Below are 26,224 nucleotides of genomic sequence, written 5' to 3'. Positions count from 1 at the left end.
TGTGTGTGTGTGTGTGTGGGACGTTGTCACCTTTTCTTTGTAAAACAAACCATGTAACGTGCCTCTTTAGTTTGTGAAGTGCTCTGCCACTCATCTTGAGTGTGATTCAGTTTTAATGAGATGGAAGTGAATGAGTAGCTGGCCAGCCTTCATAGAGGGAAACAAAAAAAAAAAAAAAAAATGCTCATTTCTCTTTTCTCATCTTTCTAAATTTAGCCGGAGCGCTGCAGCACCTTGTAGACTCTATTTGGAAAGATTTTTCCATTTTTGGGGGGGTGGAGTTTATCATTAAAAGTTAGATTGACACCATTCAAGCTCAGTTCCACAGGGACTGCAATAGATGAGTCACTTAAAAAAAAAGACCTGTGAGAAGTTAGAAACAGGAATTGGGATTTTTTGATTTATGCACTTTCGTCATTGTTTTTATCCTTCACTCCTGCATACTAAACAGCACATATTATTAGATATTTTTTTGCCAGATAGATTTCATTATTTTTGACGCGCTCCTGTTCCTCTCACTTCGCTGCCTTGCAAACAAACGCTTTATGAAGCGCAGGCAGGTTTCTGAGAGGCGAGAGTGTCGACTCTCTGCACTCATTAGAGCTGTGGAGCTGCACAGAGCGGCTGCGTGCCATCCGACGGTGCTACAGCACCATTTCTCCACAGCTCTTGTTTTGAAGTTGATTTGATTAACTTTCCAAGAGACGCTTAATAGGAAACACTAATGCGTAAAACAAATTACAGCTGAATTTAGATTTGACTTCAGTGAAGCTGACAGTCACAGAGGGGAGAATCCTTCGCGCATCATTACTGTCGGTGCTGGTGGACATGTGAGCGTTATTGGGCGGTTAGGTTAATATCGCTCCGGTGGGTGCAGGCTTGTGCGCGCGGTGGCCGGCGGGCACAAGTTGCAGAGCATCGACAGGAGTTTGCCACACTTGCCAGTGAGCACAGCAGTTCAGAACCAAGGACAGATCCAAACAGCTGCCTGGCAAACATGCCCAAAGTGAGCAACATCTGGACTCTGCTCGTCACATGAAGCTCCTCACGTCGCCTGTGTACTGTCGCCTGTGGAAGAGAGACGTGCAGACGTGTCCGGCAAAATACATGTAGTACTACAACCAGGTAAGAAATGATTACTTAATAACTTTGATTTGGATACAGTACTATTTTTTTTCCTTCGTAGGCTTTCCTGCCCGACTTGCCTTTGCATTTTCACTTGTTTTTAGCTTTATAAGATTCGATCCCACAACCTCAACTCAACTGCCAGTGAATCATTTCTTATGACCAGCTGATAAAAGAGCAACATTTTCCACAATATGTCTCTTTATTGCGCTTAAATCTCACATGGCACAGCAATCATATGTTGATTGCTGAACCGAACTTGATGCCATTGTGTATCAACGTCAGACCATCCAACACCTGAGGGTGACTTTATATGCATCGTTGGGATAAATATGTAAAGTTGTCCCCCCCCACTTGACCTGAGAGAACATGCAGCACAGTCTCAACTGCCTCAACTAAAAATTGCATAATCTTAAATCGCGCTTGCTCCTCTCAAACCAATCAGAGCTTTGGTTTTCAGACAGCGCCCTAAACAGGGTAACAGCATCCCGTTGTGACTATAGTTAGGTTGTTTTCAGTTTCCAACATTCATGCTCGGTGCAATCGGCATTGGACAAATCAATTGCATGCTGTTGTCAGTGGGCAGGATGTGATGTTGCAGCGGGATTTCTCTCAAATGCGAGAGGATGAGAGTGAAAGATTTGTAATGCCTTACTGTAATACCACCACCGTGTCTCCATGAATGTTATTATCATATTATTATTGGAGCGGTGCCACCATGGTGGCCAGCAGTAAATCAACAACCTGTTGTAGCCGGTCTCATCCTCAAATCTGCACTTTGTCTCTCAGCCTTGAAGTTTTCCTGGGAATACGCTTCCAGTTGAGATATTATTAGCAGACTAAAATAATGTGTCGTTTTTGAGAGCCAAGCAGGCTGAAAACCAGATTTCCCTGTTTCATTTTGATTAAATGATGCACTTGATCTATGTTCAAATTCACAATCAGCTGGCTGCCGGCCACTGCGGAGGCATCCTAATTCCTTCATCTGACGAAGTCCAGGTGGAGGGATAAACTGTGTCCCCACTGGAGATGATATAATGATGGAGACCATTAGTGGAGTTGTGAGCTGCAGTTTTCCTCTTTTCTTTCTTTTTTGTGTTTCATGAGAGTAAATATGTTTTTCTTTTTTCGCTTTGAACAGCTAGCTGTGGCCCTTTAGGGGACCATGAAAGGTCACAGTGTTAAACGGCTCAGGTGATTTGTCTTGTGCTTTAGGAAAATGGAATTATCACAGAAATTCTTACTGCCATAAATGATCATCCTATCAGTCACGTAAACACTGGAAAACATTATTTTAGATAAATCTGATGGGACGAGTGCTGTGTTTAGGCTGTTATTACTCAACTGGCTTAATGATATGTAATGGATTAGACACTGAGCTAAATGTCATGTCATGTATGTTCAAGTGCTCAACAAAAGGCTACATGCCAAACAAACCCGATGGCAAAGACTAGAGGCTTGAGGAGATGTTACTGAAATCATCAGCAGCAGCATTAAATAACACATCAAACTGATTTATTTTACATGATTTTAGTGGATTTAGTGGGTAGTCCCTCACCATCCAAACCATCTCTCTGTCCAGACATGCACGGCGTTGTATTTCTCCATAGATACGCTGTCGAATCAAACGTGCCGATCACCATTATTGCTGAAAGCAGCTCTTCAGTGAGTCATACATTACACATTAGCTGCATGTGGCTAAGACAACAACATGATGCTCTCAAAGCATCTTAATGCTGATGTTGGTGAAATTGTCTCTGTCCGGGGCAGGCGCAGTGAAGCACGTTACCTTTTCTTCTTGAACTTGCCTTTCAGAGGGGATGTTGTGCTCAGGCGTCTGGGGAGCGAGTGACTCTCAGCTGCTGAGTGTGACAGCCGTCTAAATCAAGGCGATCTTAATGAAGTGCTCGAGGCCCAATAGGAGCCACTTTACAACTAATCAGAGGCTGAGATTTAACGCTCACGCAAGCTGATGCCAGTGCTCCCCGTTTAAGATGTGTTTCAAATCATTGTAGGAAATATGGTTTTGATAGCTGTATTTCATGCCCACTTCAGAGTCAGACTCTCCAGCATTTTTTGCCCTTCTTAAAGGTTTAAAGAGGCTCTTTTGGACCTCCAGTCTCACTTTGGCCTAGTTTGCATAGCCCTGCCTAATTGGCTGTTCCTTATTGCGCCATTAATTCACACTGTGACCTAGTCTTTGCAACCAGAAAGCCCCCATCTGCTCCAACAGACAGCACAGAGGAGCAATTAGACTCTTAATTTTGAACTCTCATGGTTACTTTCTCACCTTGGTTCTAATAATAGAGCAATACCAAACACCTGCACCCACTGTACTGTCCACTACACACAGCAGGTCTGAGACAGATTTTACATTATGACTTCACACATTATGACAGCCTCTCCGCTGGAGAGAGGGTAGTGGATTCATAAGTGTCCCACATGGTTTCCCACCCACAACCTGATGTAATATTTATCTGGGGGAATATTCAGCGTTCATTACACTTTTCCTCATTTTCTCTCTTGTTTGTTGTTTGCGCTGCTCCTGGGATATCACAGGATATTCTTCAAATGTCCCTGCAAAAGCATGCTTACACACACACACACACACACACACACACACACACACACACACACACAGGCCAGATGAACTTATCTGGGTGTAGCTGCAGGAGCTGGTGTTTTTGTAACCTACCCCTGCATACCCCACTGTGGGGGGTTTTCTGCCTCTGTGAGTGCAGGAAACAGGACGTACCAGAATTGCATAAAAGGACTGTTAAGAGGTCGACTAATAACAGGACTGATAATGCATTTGGGTCCGCAAGTGGCACATTTTCAGGAAATGTTACAATGCCAGTAACAACACTGTGTGACAGAATGGGAAAAGTCACTAATAAGCTCCCCACTGCTTGTTAATGGAGAGTGGAGCGGCAGCACATCAGATTGTCCGAACTACAGCGAAGGTCTGTGGGCTTTCCAGCGTTACTCCTGTGAAATCAAATCACAATCAAAACGGACACGCAGACAATTCCCGTCAAGACTAATACTGCTGGTATGATAAAGATATGTTGATAATGGTCCTGAAAAAAAAGTCAAAAGACTGCTTCAACCAATCTGTTTGTAGAACTTTGTGTGTGTGTGTGTGTGTGTGTGTGTGTGTGCGTGTGTGTGTGTGTGTGTGCATGTGTGTGTGATGAATGTGATGAATGACTGTGTTTGAAGCAAACAGGATTGCTCCCTCTCTCTCTGGGAGCCCTGTGATTGAACTGGCCCACCTCCCTAATCAGACATCATAACAGCTCCTGGTGAGACCGAAACCTGTAGCCTCCTCATGATAGGAATCCATATTAGCATACATGTCTCGCTGCCCACTTCCCTGCAATCCAACACTTATTTTTTACCCACCATGTTTCCATGGCAACCCCAGCCATCGAGGAGCACCACCATCTATGTGATATCTCGGTTGTAAGCCTGGAAATTACGCTTCACTTGAGAGGTGCCTTAAATATCTATAAATGTTTGATGTGGTCACTCGGCACTGGCAACTCCGAGTTTGTCTTTCAGATCAAGCTGCAGTGATTATATTTCACGCTGGGATCCCAGAGAGCCTGGCTGAAACAAGCTCCACCTATGTTTCACTCCAGAAACTAAGTCATAAGACTCAATCTCAGCCTCCTCACAAAGCTGTCTTTGGTTTGGACAGCCCAATAACAGCATTATTTGTCTGTAACATTTCTATAGATCGTATTAGGCCAAGGGGAAGAAGAAATCCAGACAAAAATCAATAAAAAAAACTGTAAAGAACTGCTTGGAAGAGAAAGTTTCGATATAAACTGGCTAGATAGATAGATAGATAGATAGATAGATAGATAGATAGATAGATAGCGATATAGGCATCATGCTTGATCAACAGGATAATTAGTTTTTGCCTTTTTTCACTCAGGAAATATCAAACATGCTGCACCCACTGAGAGAAGATCTGAAAGTGATTCGCCTCCAGACCCTGTGAACCTCTGCTCCTCTCCTCTTCAACCAGCTGAACCCTCCTACCTGATTCTGCCATGCTGAGCGTAGTCCTCTGCCCCAGGTCGTTGGCCAATTCTGCCCATTACTGGCCTCTTCACATGCTCCTGCTGGAGCTGCTGATACTAGGAGTCCTGCCCAGCATCTCCAGATTACCACCAGCGGCCAAACGTGAGATCATTTTGGACGGGGACTTGGTGATTGGAGGTCTGTTCCCGGTGCACCACAAAGGCGATGGGACGGAGGACTGTGGTAAGATCAATGAGGAGAGAGGGATCCAGAGACTGGAGGCCATGCTGCTGGCGCTGGATGAGATCAACTCCAGCGATCGCATCCTTCCCGGCCTCCAGCTGGGGGCCCACATCCTGGACACTTGCTCGAAAGACATGTACGCTCTGGAGCAGTCTCTAGATTTCGTCAGGGCCTCGCTCACCAAGGTGCACGACCCAGGCTTCATCTGCCCAGACGGCTCCAGACCCATCCAAAACGAGGTCCCGCTGGCCATCTCTGGGGTCATTGGAGGATCCTACAGCGACGTTTCTATTCAGGTAAATCAGCAGATTCATCGCAAATTCATTCATCCCACAAATTCGGTGCTTTGGTCGAGTTTGAATGCATTTACAGGAAACAGCAACACATGCAGCCCTGTACCGTATGAGCTTTCCCCAACATTAACCAACCATTTTAGTTTCCAAACCATAGCCTAACCATGTTAAATTTGCTGTAACCACAACCTTAACCTCAACCACAGAATAACACAGACTTTACAGAAAGCAAACTTTTTTTTTAACAAGTTTTGCAGAATCAGCCAGTGCTGATGTTCTTGCATAGCAAAAGGTTTGGGATTTGTTTTTGATTTGATTTATCTGAAGGTTAATAGGTAGGTGTCAGTCCTGTTTCCTTTATAATCTGCTCACCAATCCAAGGTCCTAATGTTTGAACAGCAAATTCAGTCCTTCCAGAGTAAAATCGCAATTTTGTGGTTGTGATATTTTAATTAATCATTAATTAATAATATCTGCAAATATTTAACTGACATTTCAATTTTAAGGTTTAAGCAAATGATTTGCAACTTAAGGCACTGTTACATCACACAGAAAAGCCATACTTTGATTTATGAAACCATCCTTTCAGTCATTCATTCTGACACATGAGAATGGATGAACCTGAATCTGCATAAAGACTCCCTTACTCATGCCTCACACGCTCACTTCCACAAATACAGATAATCACTGAAAACACCTTGCATCTCCGCTTTTACCAAGCTGGAAGACTGAGCCTTCAGCGGGAAGAGATTTTGCTTTGGCTGGAATAAAAATCCACCTGGGATGATTCTGTTTGAAGCATCAGCATTCACAGAGACATCCATCTCCTTGTCAGCGACTTCATTTCTGCCTCACAAAGAAAACTGACCTTTCACACACGTATGAAAGGTTGCCAGAGGCAATGCATCTGACGATAATTAATTAATTCTGATTGCCCTCACTTGCCATAATTACCATGATGCACTGGGTGTTAGTGAGTGTGTAGGTATACAGTGATTTGGTTACACTTTCCATTAACTTCAGTTCACAACACATTTATCACACACACACACACACACACACACATGCAAACATAGATTAAGCTCTATCTTTTGATTTGCAGCAAATCCTTGGAACAGTAAACTACACACATATAAAGATATTGTTAATTAACAGTGTGTGGCGACATCTAATGCTTTAGTCACAGAGACTTTTGCTTGCTTTGCATTTGCTTTCTTAACAATTCACATTTCAATGGTACTGCGTTTTTCATGCCTTTACCTGGAGCAATGGGTTTACTAGCTGTTTACTAGTATAGCTAATAGGCATTGGCATAATATACCGAATAGCTAAAGCAAAGTGTTATACTTTCCACATTTTGGTATCGTCTTTTTTTTGTGAATCAGTATGATTTAGTATTAATTATTATGTCCAAGAGTACAATTGTCACATTGTTTTTCCACCAAAAGCTTTGCAATTTCACCAAAAATGCATTTGGCTTCCGCTGCTCTGCACCCAGCTCTGATGAAGCTTGTGACTGGCTGATGCTGTCTCTTTCCCTGCTCCCTCACTTATCCCCTCCGGTTGTGACGCCACACTGAGGATCACTTCAGAGTGGCTTGTTCGAATGGTACAGTTTCATTACATTTAGAAGTTGGTGAAACAACAAGGATTAGCGGTTTTGTACTGTATAACATAACACCTCTAACATCCACCCCACAATAACCCTCTTTAATAATGCAAAGGATGTCAAGTTGTTTACTTGAAAATGTTGTGAGGGGAAAAACATGTGCTGCATGCAACAATTACACATACACAAGACTAGTGTGGACTAATTTTCACACATGACATACACTAAGCAAAACATGAATATTTTATGTTGCACCTGAATGTGCTGATGACTGAATCACTGCTCATGAATATGCAGCAGTGTTTATGCTGATCAGTGTACCTACGACTGTATGGAGACAACATTAAAAGCCATGAGCTGCTGAAAACGCTCAGTTTTAGATGTCGGGTGCAGATTATGTCACCAGGGTTGATTGTAAAGATGTAATGACACTGATGATTCCAGTGATTCCCAGCGGTAAGATGTTTTTTTTGTTTTTTTTTTCCCCCATATCTTCTGTTCTTTAAACATCCACATTCCTTTGAAAATATATTGCTTGTAAAGGAATAGTTCAACATGTTTCATATGAAGCTCCAGCCAGGAGCTTAGCCGGAAAAAGGTCCAAAAGTAAAAATATCCTTATCAGCCCCTCTGAAGGTCACCAATTTATCTTGTTTGTTTCACCCATACAAACAACCAAAGGATAAAAACAACAAGATGTGGTGTTACGTATGCTGTCTCCTGGCTGCAGCTAATGCATAGATATTAAGAGAAATGTCACACTACTTCTTTGAACAACCTTTTATTCCTTTCAGGTTGTGTTTTTTCTTTATGAACACTTTGATAACCTATTAAGGCTCTACATGCATTTTAGTTCTTGACATAAATGTGCTGTATGTACAGACGTCATAACCACGTCTCATGGCTCTCCTTTAGGAGTCTGGGACTTGGACTTGTATTTGATTTATAATACCTCCATAGCTCCACATATACGGGAGACACTGATTGCTTGAATAAGTTGAGTGCTGCAGCCTCTTCGACTGTGATTCCCTCGTTAATGTCTGCAAAAGCAATGTCAGAATATGGTCCAACCTTGGAGATGTTTGCTGGGAGTCTAAAGTGATGAATGCGTCGTGTCATGTAGCCTACCATGTTGTTATCGTTTAAGCCCAATTCAGCACAGGGCTCCTTTGCTTTGGAAAGGACTGAATAATATGAATCCTCTTCTCTGGTAATGTTGACGATGCTTTGACAAAAAGAACACAGCATGTTTTCAAGAAGCATGAAAAGGACTGTGTGTCCGTGTGTGTGTGTGTGTGTGTGTGTGTTTGTGTGTGTGTGTGTGTCTCCCTGTGAATGAGTCTTCAACGACCACACAGTCCCAAAAGTTCAAAAAGAAACTCGCTGCTTTTGAAAGTTTTTGTATGAAATTGAATACATACCTCTAGCATCACTACACTCAACGGTCTCTTTGTTCACTTCCTGGACACTATAATGAGTTGAGCCGTGAGAGCGGAGAGAAGCCCATGGTGGTATTTTTCAGAGAGGTCGCTGATTTACACAGTCCCTATTTATCCCAGAGAAGCACTTTGTGGAGATGAAGAGCATTGGAAGACTGAGGAAGACAAGAAGTGCCAGGGACGCTCCCGGGGAAGTTAGAGAGGAGCTGCTTTTCCCATCTGTGGGGTGCATCTCCATTGGCTGGCAGAGACGTGTCCACCTGCGTGTGGAGAGGAGGCTGACCGGGGCCAAGGACGAGATGTGGGAAAGATGGTGGGAGACGAGCCAGTTTCTCTGCAGCCTCAAAAAGGATCCTTTCGTAATTAGCCCAGCAACATTTAGGAGGCTTTCATCTTCCTCTTACTCATCCCGGTGTATGTTGTCGTCCTTGTCTTCTCACTGTTTCTTCTATTTTTTTTTTTTTAAAACACTTCTTTATTGCCATCTGGGACGTTCGCTGTATAGAACTGGCCATGAATGATGACTCAGTCCTAACAGCCTACACATTTTACAGTTATGAGTTTAACCTAGCCCATAATGAAGAAAGAACAATGAAATCATTTGGAGCCATTGCCACACTTTCCCTGCAAAAATAACATTATAAGGAAAATTGGTATCTGCAAATTCATAAGCTGCTACACTTTCACACACACACACACACACACACACAATAGAAAGCTGAAACCTGCTTGGAGGCATAATCACAACTTTTGTCTTCAACATGCAAATAAGTTTTATGAAACTGTTGCACATACTTCAATAATTTAACACACATGGACACAAAGAAGAAAAAACAAGTGTGTCTCTGGTAATAATGACCTAAGAATTAGGAAATCCTTGCAGAGCACTTCAACAGCCTAAACATGAAGTGCGTCCCCGCCGTACGAGCCGTCCTCCCTTCAGACGATGTTGCTGTTGAGAATCTAGCATCCTAAAAATTGAACATCCTGAAGTTCATATTTCAAAAAACACCCACTAAATCCTTTATGACAAGACAACAACACATTAGACGAGCTCTGCTGTAGCACAGCCGAAGCTGCGGGAAGGTCCTCAATAATTTGAGGTTATAAGAGTTCATATCTGTCCAGTAGATATTGATGTTTAATATTTTTACTTGCCGGTGGTTTATTAAGTCTGTTGATGTGTCGTGCGGAGGAACTTGAGAAGCCTCTGTCTTTATTGTGTTTCCGTCTTCACAGATTGCGTCGGGCGAAGAAAAATCCTGCTTTGGTGTTAACTTCAAAAGGGTCTTGTTTATCATGTGATATTACAGCTGAATCCCCCCTCCTGCCTAGCTCTTCCTCCTGTCCTCTCCTCTCCTCTCCTCTCCTCTCCTCTCCTCTCCTCTCCTCGAGACTGTTATTTTTGAACTGGAAGTTTTATCACATTCACAGCTCAGCTCCCTAATTAGCACTTCAGAATGTCATTCAAAGTGAAGGAAAACATTGTAATGACTTGAAGGTTGGTTAGAGTCAAGACCCACGCGGTCAATAATATTACTAGCCTATCGATTTCCAGATGCACTTCCCTTCATCTTGTCTGTCTTAGAGCTGTTGTGTTTTTCACACGGCATCACAGGAATAAATTACCGGTCTTTGCTCAGAACCTGTGGCTGTTATTTAGAACTGTGCTTAAGACTGTCTGACAGGAGCACAGCAGCCTAGTCTCAATAACGGTAAAAATTACTGGCCTTATCAAGTTGATTTCATAAGTGCTAGAGGCCAGAAGTGATATTTCAAAGCTTTAAGCTAAGCAGATGATAAAGAGCATCATTTTTCACAGATATATCCTTGTACTTGAGGGTGGCTGGAAAGGTCGCTCTTGTGCTGAGCATTGTTTTGCTGGTGGGAGGAAATAATAGGTAGATGGAAGTTTAATGTGAAGAATTGTCTCCTCCTGAAATAGCACATGCAAGCAGATCAACACACAAATTTCTTTGTGCCGCTGCGTTCCCGACAACAGAAGCGTACATGAATAGATGCAGTGTGGTCATATGTATGAAGCTTACCTGTTTACATGTGCATCTGCTGCTTTGAATATCTTATCATCTGTTCACGCCTTTGTTGTATGTTTGCCTCTGTGTTTGTGTCTGTGTGTGTGTGTGTGTGGGTTCTGTGGGTGGGTGGGCGTCTGCAGATGCAGCACACATAAAGCACATTGACTTGACTTGTGAAGATGCCTTGCCTAGCCTTGCCTTCACTAAACAATACCTCACATAAGATCACATCAAATTCTGAAATCAGGCCAAAAGATACTTTGTGTTGCTGCCCACATCTTCAAATCAAAATATGTTTCCACATCCTGTCTCCTCTGGGTTATGTTTATATATTACTGAAGTGCTGTCACCAAGTGTGTGCTAGCAAAACGTAATCGCTGCCTGTGTTATGTTTGAGTTTATTTTGAGTGAATGAAGCACCATGTTGGTATGTTCTGATGTGGGGGGAGGTGGTTCAGGCTGGATGAAACAGATCACCAGTCTATAGGCAACTTCCAGAGGGGTTAATAGTTAAAGCCATAACACATCAAAACACCCTGCCACACATCGAGATCATCGTGATGTATGTTCAGCAATCATATTATGTGATCGGTCTGTTTAGACTTTAGTCTCTTCGGACAACAATGTAAGTTTCTTATGATGACAATATACCAATTTCTAAGTAAAGGAGGGTGGAAGGATCCAGTGAAGCTGCTTCAGATCTAAAATAATCCTCATCAGCAGCAGAACAGGTAGCTGATCCAGCAGATACATGAGAAAATGGGACAGATATTGAACAGTCCACACTGCCATTAGACTTCTGCTGTTTCAGCCATCTGACTACAGCAGGATTTCTCTTTGAAGCTGTTTGCTCTCTGTGAATGTTTGGATCAAAACTCAGAGAGCTGCATATATTAAAACAATGCAAACCTGTCATTGCCTTTGACTACCATTTTCTTATATATCATGGAATTATAACATATTGATTCCAAGATCTTCACATAACTAATGCCACTTCACTTGGGTGTATTTTGGCATCCAGGAGAACAAAGAGGTAGTTAGCTCTCTCAGCATTTTTACAGTATTATTTCCCTCCTCACTTCATTTTGTGTGCAGGAATAATTTCTCATCTTCAGAAATTGAACTAGATTATTTCCAAATTAGGCCAAACACAAGCTTGGCACGGATAATTTGGCCTGCTGCAACATCTGTGTTTCTTTTTGAAATTTAATGCCATTTTAGTACCACACTCAGAAGAAATATGTTTAGGTAAAAAGCACATCATTGAATCAGTTACATTTTGTATTTTGCCTCAGAATTTAACTACTCTGTTGAATAACTTTGCAACTAGATGAATTAATATCATAAATAGACACGTCACCTCACAGTGCTGCCTGTATGTCATTATATGTGCACAGTGTTGGATGTAATAACACTTCTATGCTTCATACTGGACATTTATTTTGCTATTTATTGCAACAGTCACATTTTACTAATGTAATTCAAATACAGTCCATTATACCAAACGTAGTCGCAGTGTGCATTGTATCCATTATGCATAACATGTATTTCTGGACCCTTGGTAAGTGGCTTGCTCGTGCACTGTACATCCTCAAGGTTCACTCTGCATGCCATCTACTGTATCCACTGTAGGGCTCAGCTTGACAGGAACCTCGGGGACATACAGATGGACTTTTCATGTTGAAAAAAATCATGACAGACACATGAGTAAGAGACTGCCCATGTTCCAGCTGTCACATATCTTCCCTCAATGCTTCTTCTCCTTTGTAGAAACACTGGCCTCGAAATCCCATATTACTGCTCCTCACGATGCATCTTATACACACCATATCAAGCACTCACTTCAAACTTAGCTACAGCAGAGTTATGGTTTCATGAGTCTAAAGACGATGATCTGAGGAGCTTGACAGTGTTATTTGTGTGCAGTCTTTTTTCCTACACTGCAAAAACAAGGGGAGAAAAAGCTAGAAAGCAAGGGAAATATTGCTTAAAATAAGCAAAAATATCTGCAGACAGAGCAGGAAAATTTCACTTATCAAGATATTGTAAACATGTAAAAATACCGAGTCTCAAAGATCCACAGTTATCTTAAAGCCAGACTAAAAACAAGTACATTTGTCTGGACACAAAGAAACTCTGACTTTAACAATGCAGTTTTGTACTTGTCAGTGTTGACCAGCCAGCTTTGTAATTGTGGAAGTTGTAGGTTCATAACTCATAACCAGCAACAAAATCTCAGTAACAAGATAATTAAAGACAAAAAAAGCTTCAAACAAGTGAAATGCTCCAAAACAGAAACTGCCTGGTTAGAAGATCTATATGGTCAAATAAAAAACAAGCATATATTGCTTTTATGTAAGATATTTCATCTTACTTAGATTCAGCTTTTGTGTTGTGCACTGATTATACTGTGTATTACTATACTCTTAAGTGCATATGTTATATTGTGCATGGGCTGTTTGTCATGTAATACACAGAGGAGAGAAACTGGTGCTAAAAGTGAGGGAGAGAGCTAAAGGACTTATAAATGGGAACCTTATAAATGTTTTCTTTTTGACATAAATAAACGCATTTCTTTGTTCAAAGATCCACTCCAGATGTGTTTTAAGACACTGAAAGATACTTAAAACAGACACAGACACTGTCTCTTCTCACTGCATGCTCATCAGTTGCAAACTGGACCACGATTGGTCTCCAAGGGAGTTGGGACATCACAAATCCTGCTCATACATACGCAGATGTGTTAAACTGAGATTTTAAGGTGATCTTAAAGAAACTTTTTCCTGTCAGCAGTTGAAGCTGAAAACAGCAAATAAATCACTCTGCACTGAAGTGGTCAATTATCAAAGTAAAGGAACAATAAGCAAAGCACAAACTCAGTAGAGGAGGCCAAGATTTTAGGCCAGGTAAGTTTCTCTGTGTTGCAACTTTCATATGACATAAAAGTCATTAAGACGAGATATAAACAAAACACAAGACAATATAAAAAGACACATATATGGGATTTAAAAGAATAAAGCTGAAAAATGAAATGAAAGAGATAAAATGGAATAAAACAGATTATACAGGAGAATAAGAATTACAGAGCTGTTCCAGTGCAGTCGGAGATATGAATAAATAGTATCACATTGAATTTCATAAAAAGCAGATCACATCCAGAGAAAACAGCTATTTAATTTAAGTCTACTGTGAAGCTGGCTCTGCACTCAGAGTCTCTCGTGGACGTGAATGTTTAAAATGTGAATAATAGGACACAATCTACAACATTGTAATACAATATGAATTAAATGATATTAACTAACACTTCCATTTATTTTACACTTTGGTCAAAACCTTCTTGTTGGGATTATTGTCTGTGATGTTTTTTGTCCCAAATATTCAGTGACTAAAAACAAAATTCACCCCCTGAATTATGTAGTTTTTAGTCTGGGGCGAGACTTTTAGTCCCTGTCTGCTAAACAAACCATTGAAATTAATGGTAATCAGCAAAGTCCTGTCTTGACATATTGTGACATATGGTATTTGTGGGGTATTAATCTCTGTGTGCAATATTATGCAATCACTGCAGTAAATAATAGAGTGTGTTCTCTATTACTGCCTGCTGTACTGTGGAGAGACTCCAAATCAACATTTTTGGTTTAAAGTAACACTGAAGGGAAGGAGGCTTACATAGAAGGAAGCATTATAGAAAAAAATCACTGTTTCACTAATGAACCTATTAAATAGTAGAACCAAAACAAGACCTTAAATGCATAATATACTGTCATAATCAACATGATATATTAGATATAACATGTGATGCTAATGAGGTCATTAATCTAATTAATGTGCTGATTTGCAAGTTGCACTTCTTTGTGTAAACTACTTGTCCTCACACAACAAATGGGCAATATTTAGATCATTTCTAAATCTCAAAAGAGTAGTCATTTTCAAAAGATTAGTTTATATCATTAATATGAAAATATATGCAAGTGGGTGCCTTAAAATCTAATTAGACACCTCATACAGGGAGGCTGTGGTGTGAATTTGCCTCTCTCATGTATTATTTTTTGATACTGTGGTCCAAGCTTTAGCTCATTTGGGGACCACATTTGGATTTTAAACCAGTGGACCGTGAAGAGCATCTAATTGGTGCCTCAAATTACTGCAGTTGTGATCCAAACAAGCTAAAGTGGTTTGTATCTTTACTAGGGATGAGTTCAGGTTAGGACAAAGTCAAGACTTTTTAGGTGCAGCATCTATTGGTTATGATTAAAGATAGTGTAAGTCTTAAATAAATTAATGTCACAGTGTCGGCAAAGCTCCTGTACCATCTACTAGAGTGGCGGTACTCAATTAAGAAATTAAGTTTTGAGTTTGTGGAGTCTCATACAACAAGAGCACATTTACAGTATGATACCCCTGAGCCAGTGCTGTGGTTGTGTTCTTATGTGACTTGTTGATGGAGGCAGCGAGAGGGAAGTATCACATGAGGACGAACAGACGGTTACTGTCACACACTCCAGTGCCGTCCTGAAAGGTGCGCTGTCAAGCTTCTCCAAGAATCTATTGATGAGGGCCAACTGCCTGCCTGAAAACCCTGCAAGAAGAAACTACCTTATTACCATGCAGGTGTGACTGACTGAGTCAGTGAGGCTGCTCACATGTTAGCCTGCTGCATACAAAATACAGTATATATCCTAGGCAACATAAATGAATCAGTATATGCAGGGATCCAATCAGGCTTCCCCATACATTAACAGCGGAAATCACATCTCTCAGTGGGTAATTTGATGAGACCTTTGTCCTACATTTGACGAGAAGCAGTGGAGGACTACTGCCGGGTGCAGTGCGCTTGTCTAAATACATCATATTTACTCCATTCAACCCCTCAAGAGCTTATAGTGCGCCTGTGTTTTCTGCGGGCTCTTGTCTTTCGGGTGTTTTAGCTAAAGGAGGTTAAGCACACGGCCGCTTGCAGATCAGGGTTAATGTCAGTAATTTCTGAGGCAAAACAGAGTGCATGCATATACAGTGCCAAGTAGTCTACTCTGTCTCAATCCAGTAATGTATGTTTACAAATGCTTCACTTTATATTAAGGCTGGCCATAGCAATGAAAAGGTGAATGTGTCTGGCCATGCTAGTAGCTTTGTGAGGCTGTAATTATACTGTAAACACAGTAGTACTTTTTGAGTTAATGCTAAAAGGCTCAAAATGACAATGCTAACATGCTGGCCAAAAACCAGGATATTGGACAAATGAAAAACATTCTTGATGGAGGAGCTAGACGAAAGGTTTCTTCAGTCCTCGGGGACATGAATGTATGTGCCAAATGTCATGGGAATGTAACCAATAGTTTTTGAGTGACATGTTCAGGGCATGCGCCACATGCAGAAGATTGTGATGCTAGTGCACATATCTTATGTAACACTCAAGATTTATGATATCACAGAAAGGATTGATAGCTCTGTTGAAGTTTTCGCGGGTTGTATTGAGAGAGCTGTAACAGAGAACTGTACTTTTAATAGGACTCGGTTTGAGTGTGGAGGCTTCCAATTACATCCATGGGAGTACCATTGTTTGGGAAGCCTCCAGGCATACAATGATGCTTGAGGGACGAGGTAGTCATATTGAAACTCATGGGTATTCACTAATCACCACCGTGTCTCATGAGGAATCCCTCGAAACGACGAGTTTTCACCAGCTCTCTGTCATACATAGCTCTGTAATGCTGTGTGGGAAAATAATTGCAGTGGTTTTAAGTTGTGACTGTGGCACAATAATTTCAGCAGGCATGTGTCCAACACGAATGCCTGGCTGAGTTGTCAGTCAAAGATTATCATCCACCCCTGTTGAACTCTCCGTCAACTATCATCCCGACAAGGAAATCAATACATTTGTCTGGGTTAGGTGGGCATCATAATGTCGGACAGAATCTGTCATGAGATTTTAATGACTTCACAGAATGGCTTTCACTCGAGAAAGCAGCAAAACACACTGATAAAATTCTTATCGCCGGGCCATTGTTGCTGTTGTTATCTGGCACTATCTGTGAAGGGATCTGTGGCACTGGCTGCTGGTGATGTGGATCCCTGACAGAGTAAACAGTGTGAGATAGAGGAACGTTGAATTGTCGCTGTTTTCACTGCCAGTCTCCTCCACAGAGCTGGAGCACAACAGACAGCAGCTCCACTTCACCAGCAGACCTGATCTATATCTACAAGTTTAAAAGCAACAAGACTTGAGAGATTTGAAATCCAGCATTGCAGCATCTTGTTGACTCAAAATTGTCAGCTATCATAGGTGCAATTTAAACCACAACAATGTGTTGTGCTTGCCAGCAGCACAAACACCTGCAACTGTATCACTCTAAATCTGTTAAAGTGGAATAATCAATATTTCTAGAATAACACTGGATAAAATGTGAAATGTGAAATATGTCACTTGTAGAAGCAAAGCCAAAGGTAATTATCACCAACTGTGCAGCTCCCCTCAGCTCTATAGAGCTTTAGAATATATTTCAGCTCGGTGTTTTGGTTTTCTGGCCTGCAACTTCTCTGTTTTGGTTCACTTTCACCGTTCTGCTTAAGTGCCAAATATTTCTCTCAGGCGCTGGTGGAGACTGAAACAGAGCTAAGGGGGGAGTGAGGTGGCCAGAAACATGACTATGAATGATTGCAATGCTGGATGTATAAATGCAATATTAACTTAAAAAGTCCTGATACATCAGTGTTCACAGCTTGTTTCTGCTGCCCAAAAGTTTTCAACAATATGTTATTGCATGTTTAAAGAATGTTCTTGTTGAACTTAATGGTTTTAAAAAGCCAATGGCGGGGATAACCACAAGCCAACTAGAACATTAGTAATAATAATCATTGAACTCCTATGAATGACATTAGCCCAGCAATCTATAAAGTATTGCAGGAAGTACTGCTAAAATTTCTCAAAATATAGCTTGTAGGACACCATCAAATAAAGTTTTCTCAGGTGAGCAGTAAGATGCATACCATGGAGCAACAATGTCCTTCATTTGATTCTAGTCGGGGTCAGGATAAAGGAAGTATGAAATGAGGCTTTACAACCATATGATGAATATTTTCCCTCTCTTTCTCCAGGTGGCCAACCTCCTGCGATTGTTCCAGATCCCTCAGATCAGCTATGCTTCCACCAGTTCAAAGCTCAGCGATAAGAGCCGCTATGACTACTTTGCCCGCACCGTGCCCCCTGACTTCTACCAGGCCAAGGCCATGGCTGAGATCCTGCGCTACTTCAACTGGACCTACGTGTCAACTGTTGCATCAGAGGGTGACTATGGCGAGACGGGCATTGATGCCTTCCAGCAGGAGGCCCGTACTCGCCAAATCTGCATCGCCACTTCAGCCAAGGTGAGCCGCTCCATGAACCGCCAGGGCTATGACAATGTGATCCGCTCTCTGCAGCAGAAGTCCAATGCCAAGGTGGTCATCCTGTTCACCCGCAGCGAAGATGCCCGTGAGCTGCTGGTGGCCGCTACTCGCATGAATGTCACCTTCACCTGGGTGGCAAGTGATGGATGGGGAGCACAGGAGAGCGTGGTGAGGGGCAGCGAGGCCGCGGCAGACAGGGCTTTCACCATCGAGCTGGCCTCTTACCCAATTAGAGAGTTTGAAGACTACTTCACCAAGCTGAACCCATACACCAACACAAGAAACCCATGGTTTAAAGAGTTCTGGGAGCACCGTTTTGGTTGTAGCCTCCAGGAACCAGGCTGCAGTGAATACAGCCTACGAGATGGAACTTTCGAGCAGGAGTCCAAGATCATGTTTGTGGTAAATGCAGTCTACGCCATGGCCTATGCTCTGCACAACATGAGGCAAGCTGTGTGCTCCAACACATCCAAGGTCTGTGATGCCATGAAACCGGGTAATGGCAAGAGGTTCTACAAAGAGTTCATCTTGAAAACCAAGTTTGAAGGTAGGCATAGCAGTGAAACCACGGACAAAATGTTTCACTCAAATAAGAGTGCTTGTGTTACGTGTACCTTGGTCATATGAAATTGGAAATAGCTGAGAATGAGATTCAATTCATTGTGACCATTTTTAACGTAAGGCAAACAGGGGGTTACGAACAAGCATGTCACTGGATTAAGACTTCAAATGATTTCCTCTGCAGCACTGAAAAGGGATTTGTACTTATTCAATTAGCAAAAATAATGTGTTAATTAGCGTGGAGGAATCAGTGGGAGGGCAAACTATCTAGAACATACTATTCTGAGAGTGGGTGTTGGTCGAATGAATGAATACTCACATTCAGATGAACTTGAATGGCAGTGTTTTGAGCATTTACTGTAATTTAGGAATTATATGCCACCATAGTGAACTTTTTCAATGTTTCTTTTTAATGTTTTTAAGCATCAATAAAAATATGAGTAGAGTGTACAGTACCATTAGTGTAATCAGTAATATATACACAAATTCACACAATTTAATTAAATTACAAAATCAATTGTACCCTTGAAGTTTTTTTATGTTCTGTGTTCTTTGTCTCATTGTCTCAAGACTTACGGATATGAGTTTTGTTTTGTTTTTTTTTTTAAATCTTTTATAGGAGTTTTAAGTCAACATTTCTGTATATTTGCCTCCTACCAGCTCCGTTCAGACCTTCAGACGGAGAGAACATGGTGCGCTTCGACTCTTTTGGCGACAGCATCAGCCGCTACAACATCTTTCATTACCACAAAGAAGATGGGAAGTTCATCTACAAGAAGGTTGGCTACTGGGACCAGAACCTGACCCTGAACACCTCCCTGGTACCCTGGCGTGGCCTCGGACCACCCACTTCCCAGTGCAGCGACCCCTGCAGGAAGAACGAGGTGAAGAGCATGCAGCCAGGAGATGTGTGCTGCTGGATCTGTATCCCCTGCCAGCCCTACCAGTACCTGCAGGACGAGTTCACCTGTGCTGACTGTAGCTTTGGTCAGTGGCCCCTGGCCAACCTGACGGGCTGCTACGATCTGCCTGAAGAATACATCCGGTGGGAGGATGCCTGGGCCATTGGGCCTGTCACCATCTCCTGCCTTGGTATACTGTGCACTCTGTCTGTAGTCGGCCTGTTCTTGAAGCACAATGAGACACCTGTGGTTAAAGCGAGTGGACGTGAACTCTCTTACATCCTCTTGTTGGGAGTGCTGATGTGCTACCTTATGACCTTCATCTACATCGCCAAACCCTCAACTGCTGTTTGCACCCTGCGCCGACTGGGCCTCGGCACCTCATTTGCAGTGTGTTACTCAGCTCTTCTAACCAAGACCAATCGTATTGCTCGTATCTTCAGCGGGGTGAAGGATGGAGCCCAGCGGCCACGCTTCATCAGCCCCGCCTCCCAGGTAGCGATCTGTGGTGCTCTTATCTCCTGCCAGCTGCTGGTGGCTCTTATCTGGCTGCTGGTGGAGGTGCCAGGGGTCCGGAAGGAGGTGAGCCCAGAGAAGCGAGACGTGGTCACCCTCAAGTGCAACAGCAGGGACTCCAGCATGCTCATGTCACTCGCCTACAACTGTATCCTCATCATTCTCTGCACTGTCTACGCCTTCAAGACGCGAAAGTGCCCTGAAAACTTCAACGAGGCCAAGTTCATCGGCTTTACCATGTACACCACCTGCATCATCTGGCTTGCCTTCCAGCCCATCTTCTATGTCACAGCCAGCGATTACAGGGTAATTATCTATGAAATGGAGTGTTTAGAATTTAGATTTCTAGAAACTTCTCAAGCCCACTGTTGTGGAATAATGTACACAAAGTCTATAAATTGACTATCCCTAGTGTGTTTATCCTTCCTAAAGGAGAAGGTGTCACTTGCAGATTCCATTTGATCAGCGTCACCCAGACCCATGAAAGCGCAGGCTTTCTTTTCATGTGGCTTGAAGGATCTTTCAAGACAAGAACAAAGACAGATCAGGCTGGAGTATACAGATAGAAATAATTAATGACAGTCAAACTGATTCATTGAATCGTGGCTTTACTAAATGCTAAGTGACACATTTCAGGTGCAAAAGATGAATTCTGGAGATTTATTACAGTTTTTCATATTAGAAACCAAGACTAAATCACAGCTGGCCCTACATAGTGAACTCAGTAAAAATAATTGTAAGCAAGGACACTTAGTGGCACCGTGTCCCTAATAATGAGAGGAAATATGACATGTCTGCTGCAGAGTTGTCACAAGGGGATAAAGTTTTGCAGCCTCTACACAAATGGCTAAAGGCTGCATTTACCCTGCATCACACAAATGGCAATGAATAAATGGGCTGACTATATGCATAACTATTACTGAATATAGAATATACATTTTGTTTTTCCCAAATCGAAAATTTATAGCTGTAAGGATGAATTAATATCTTTCTCCATGCAGTGTAGAATAAGACAAACAAGACTAAAACAATGGGCATAAAGCTGACAGACCATGCAAGTTATGAGTCCTGGTGCCTTAGGCACACTCAAGGGTACTGCCACAGCATTTGGTCAGCAACAAGGCCTTTGTTGTGCAAACAGATGGCGGGGAGGGGGTGGGGGTGGGGGGGGCAGTCCAGGATCACACAAGCTTTGTATCATCATGAGGTACCTCAGGCTTTTCATGTCTGTGGTCATCAGCCTTCCTGGCACCCAAACCGTGAGCCGAAAACCTTTACTTTTCCTGATCCCCGGTGGGATATATGAGGCCGGCTGAACATTGTAGAATATAAGGCTTCATAGTGAAGGGGCAGCACACACAGTAATTGAAAGAATGAGAGGTTTGGCAGTGCAACAGAGACCTTCATGCTTTGGATCTGTGTGACACCAATAATAATGGCTGAGGGTTCAGTTGCCACATTTCAAATTAGGGTTGGATAGCACAGAAATATTCTAATGAGAGACTAGCCTTGTTGCCCAGTGAATCATGATGAACTCAAGGTTTCACAGATGGTTGCAGATTATTCTTCTCATGTTCAGAAACCTTTACGTGTAAATGATTTCAAACCTTCTTCTCCTGTACTTTTCATTCCTCTTGTTTGCTCAAGAGTCAACATTATCACGACAGAAACAGGCAATGCCTGAATTTTGTGCACTGGTTAATTCTACATAAATTGATGTGTTTGTTTTTGAACAGACACACTGCAGTAAATTAAATCATAAAAGACAAAGAAAGTGCACAGTATGTGATGATTTGAATGATTTTCTTCCCTGTCAGTTTTAAAGTAAGACCACCGTGGGGCTCACACACACACACACAGCAGCATGTCCTGTTGGTGCTTCAGAATTATTCATATAAAGAACTGTTAAATGGCTGAAAGAGATAAGGAGCTGCAGACAAAAGACAAGTGAAGTAATGTTACCCGCAGGCTTGACGCCGTTTTCACCAGTTATTTTTGTAGTCGATATGTTTGAGGACTTCTCATATTTCTGCAGCATTATTGTTGTTGTGCGGCATGTTTAGGAGGGATTTCACTTCATGCTGTGGTTCTGCAAATAGAAGTTCCTAGACTGCAGGGGTAACCAGTGGGGTGGGAAGAGCTGGTGCTCAGGAAGATGACCCCAGCAGTCAGCTCACATTAGCAGCTGAAATATGACTAACAAGGCCCTGACTTTCCAGGATAGCCAGCTGTGCTTATTTCACATTCTTCCTCTTTCCCCTCATATTCATGCACATCCAGATACACAATTAGAATTGCTAACATTCATAATTGCAAACTTCACACACATCCACATTTAATTGGAAATGGAAATGTGGCTAATAATTCTCGAATAATATGAGCATGAAACATGAAGATGACATGAGAGATTTCTGGTTTTGTTTTTGATGCGACTGCAGGATACAGAACCTTTTGGCAAATTTAGGATAAATCCTCTAAATTTAGCAAGTGTAGAAGCAACTAAATGTAGTTAAAGGGCGTGATCTGACATATAATCAACTCAACATCATTAAGCTAAAAAACCAAAGTGTTTTTGACCCTTTGCCAAATTTAATTACCTACAACATTCACGGCAGGAGATCCGAACAAGTTAATATTGATCATCTAATTAGTTATTTATTTGTAATAGAGGATAATTATGTGTTATAATTGGGTGATTAGGATGTGGTCGGAGAGATGAAGGACGTGAGGATAATGTGTGTGACCCTGATGTTAAGCTGGGTGAGGTGAGAGGAGGAGGAGGAGGAGGAGGAGGAGGAGGAGAGGTGTTTTGTGTGTTGAAAGACAATGATACGATGAAGAGCACATAGGGTGCACAGCACATATCTGACAGGAAGGTTGCGAATGCTTTGGGAGTGATTTTTTTCAAAGAAGGAATTGAAAAAAATGGGATAATTGATTTGGGAATAAGCATTAAAAGGGGCAAGATTGGATTAAAGATTTTGAGAGTAACCAGAGCATAAAACGAATAAAACTGCGAGTGATCTGATTGGATCAAAGGCTGTAGTGAAGTAACAGGTGTGTGTATGTGTGTGTACGTGTGTGTGTGTGTGTGTGTGTGTGTGCAGAGTGCCGGAGCCAGGTGGCCTTTGAACAAACGTCATTAGTCCTTTCCAAGACCAAAGTAGAAAACCCAAGTGCACACTAAAATATTCATCATCACCCACTCTGTCGCTCTCTCCCCTCACAGGTGCAGACCACCACCATGTGTATCTCCGTCAGTCTGAGCGGTTCGGTGGTTCTCGGCTGCCTCTTTGCCCCCAAGGTTCACATCATCCTGTTTCAGCCCCAGAAAAATGTGGCCTCACTCCGAGTCACAGCCAACCGCTTCAGTGCCACAGTGTCTGCATCTGCCTCCGCTCCCAGCTCCAGCTACTCGAAAGGTACGAGTATCCACTGCATCTGGTCCTCATTGCTCTGCCCGGCACTGTGCAAAAAAAAAGTAAACACCAGCACAAAGACATCTGCTTGCAATTTCAGCAGCAGCCTTATACGTAGCAACAGTTAAGGTCTCCAAAATAGGATGTAAGCAATAACAGTGCAATCAACAAGAGAATTGCGACCTAACTTGCAATATTTTGTAAAACACCATGAAATGTTGGTGCAGTACCTTATTGCTACATGTTGCATTTGTTCCAGAGCTTTTTACATTTTCATTTAATGAAACAGGACTATAAGCACAGAAACCTGAGGATGAAGTTTTTTCCCTCTGGTTTTCATCAGTATGGCTAAGCAATTAAAATCCTGCCATTATGTTTCTTTTCATGTTGGATAAGTCTTATCTAAGGCTTACTAAAAAAGTGACAGACTATCTCTCAGCACAAACGTCATAAGTAAGCACAGACATAGAGTTTGAAAGTACACCGAGTGTAACTTTTAGTCCAAACTACAACTGTGCATTTAAAGGCTAAACACTAGTTTAACTGTTATTACTTCACCATGACTAAATAAGTCCGAGTCATCTAAAATTAATGTTTGATATAACGCTTGAGAGCCCGGGGTGGAGGAAGTATTCCAAGCTTTTACTGATTATTGGTACTGATGCATTCACACATGTCTTAGTAGCATTGTGCTGTTTTAGCTTGCCAAGCTGGAGCTAATTGTAATAGTGGTGAGTGGTTTAAAGGTTTAATATGTAACATTTCTGCATTAAAATGTCTAAAAACAACTTGACCTACATTATATATGTGTAGTAATAAATGGAGGAGAAGTATAAAATAATGTAAAACGGAAGTACCAAAGTATCGTACAAGTACCTCAAAACTGTAAATACAACACTTCAGAGTCATTCTTGTGAATTATTTGGACCTGTGGAAGAATCTGAACCCACCCAGCGTGGACCTGCAGAGCCCATGACTGTCCATTTCCATAATTCTGTCCACAGCTTTTATCTCTGGTTTACAGTTTGGTTTGCTAGCAGTGGAAAAACTCTCGCCTGGCTAACGTTGCTGTTTTCGCTCTCCCAGGATCAGCCTCTAACTACGTGCCAGCCGTTTGCAACGGCCGCGAGGTGGTGGACTCTACAACGTCCTCTTTGTGAAAAAGGTCCCTCTCTAAGCACAAGAGACCATCCCATCATCAGTCATCCCTCCATTAAACAAGGCTGTGTATGACGGAGCCCCCCCACGCCATCCAACATGCTGCAGAGAGATAACTCTGTCTGGGAAGACTGACTGACCGCAGCAAGGGTAACTCCAACTGTGAAAGATAAATGATGTTGCCACAGTGAGCAGTATGTATCAATTGTAAAGCCTTTTTGTATAGATTTAATATGCGGTGATCTCCTTGGTTTACAGATAGATGTTAAATGCACCGTGCCTTGTCCTAAAGAGTCTTGTTGTCAAATGGGTGCTTGTGAAGCAATAGTGTCATACAAAACAAAAGGCTGTTCTTATCTTGTCCTTACAGTGCTGTGAATATATTCAAATGTTGTAGTCATTGACCAAAAAAAAAGAAAAAAAAAATACTATGAAATAAATTTTGCCCTTCTGTTGAACAAAATATGTGACTAACCATAGTGAACGTGATGAAAAGTAGGCAACTAGACATTATAAAGGACACGTGTTAATGTTGACTGGTCGAACAGTGTGTGCTTTCCTGTAATTTATGTAAATAAAATGTTTTTTTTATATATATTAAAAGATTACATGCCGCTGTGTTCAGGTTCACACTTGCGACTCTCGACACTTCAAACTAAACGCAGCTGTTCAGAGACAGCAACAGTGAGCTTTTTGCACTGGGTTTGATTTTATTTTCCTTATTTTATTTTCGACTGCTTCCTCTGATTTGAAAAAAAGAAATTAAAGTTTTGTTTTTTCAACAGGTGCAGCATGTTGTTTAGTTCTGCTCTAATACCAGGACTTGTATTTGGTGCTCAGATCTCAAAGCTATAACGACTTGTTGAGTATGTTTAATTAAACATGTACAGTGGGTAAAAAATGTAATCACCCAAGTTGGACTTCCTCATCTTTTATACTGATTAGTTTCCTGATTTTACATCGTAACAGCCTGCTCGCCATCTGCCTGGTCTGTTTTTATAGGTTAGATTTAAGTAAACCCAATCATGCACCAGAGAAAAGGACAATAATGCGTCTGTTAGAGGAAAACTGAACGTAGAGAAATGCGACTAAACAGGCTCATCGCTGTAACCTCGATACTACAACAGCGTGACTCACCTCAGCTGGAACATTGTTATCACATAACAGCTTATGTTCTCCAAGGTTATATTGATGAATCACACTTTTGAATGTAACTGAATGATTTCAGCACACTTATGCTACTGTTCTGAAATAACGTAAGCTACCTGATATTTGGGCCGCGTTAGTCTTTTAGTGCTCGTCACATTCCTCTGCAAACGTTAATATGCAGGATTTAAGCGATTCGACCAGCAGAGATAAATGATCCTCCTGTAGAGTTAATTGCAATTTCATGTTTGACACTGACAGGCTGACAATGACCTACGCAGACGCAGTTACCATGACGATGTGGGACCAAACATATTGCTTTAGCAGCCATTAATGATTTTTTTTTTTTTTTTAAAGTG

The 26,224-nt window shown here is 41.9% G+C and overlaps 1 protein-coding gene across 1 annotated transcript; it reads left to right on the top strand.

Moving 5' to 3' along the window:
- The first annotated feature begins 214 nt into the window (after positions 1-214).
- grm2b (glutamate receptor, metabotropic 2b) lies at positions 215-26,206 on the top strand. The gene is made up of 6 exons (XM_076759749.1): positions 215-1,125; positions 5,069-5,696; positions 17,873-18,710; positions 19,385-20,448; positions 23,372-23,564; positions 24,648-26,206. Exons 2-6 carry the CDS (start codon positions 5,187-5,189, stop codon positions 24,719-24,721), a joined length of 2,679 nt encoding a protein of 892 aa, XP_076615864.1. The 5' UTR covers positions 215-1,125; positions 5,069-5,186; the 3' UTR covers positions 24,722-26,206.
- The last annotated feature ends 18 nt before the right edge of the window (positions 26,207-26,224 follow it).

The sequence above is a fragment of the Chaetodon auriga genome, chromosome 2 (assembly GCF_051107435.1).
Source record: "Chaetodon auriga isolate fChaAug3 chromosome 2, fChaAug3.hap1, whole genome shotgun sequence".
Taxonomy (NCBI): domain Eukaryota; kingdom Metazoa; phylum Chordata; class Actinopteri; order Chaetodontiformes; family Chaetodontidae; genus Chaetodon; species Chaetodon auriga.
The sequence above is the reverse complement of the archived record's forward strand: the minus strand, read 5'-3'. Positions and strand labels throughout refer to the sequence as shown.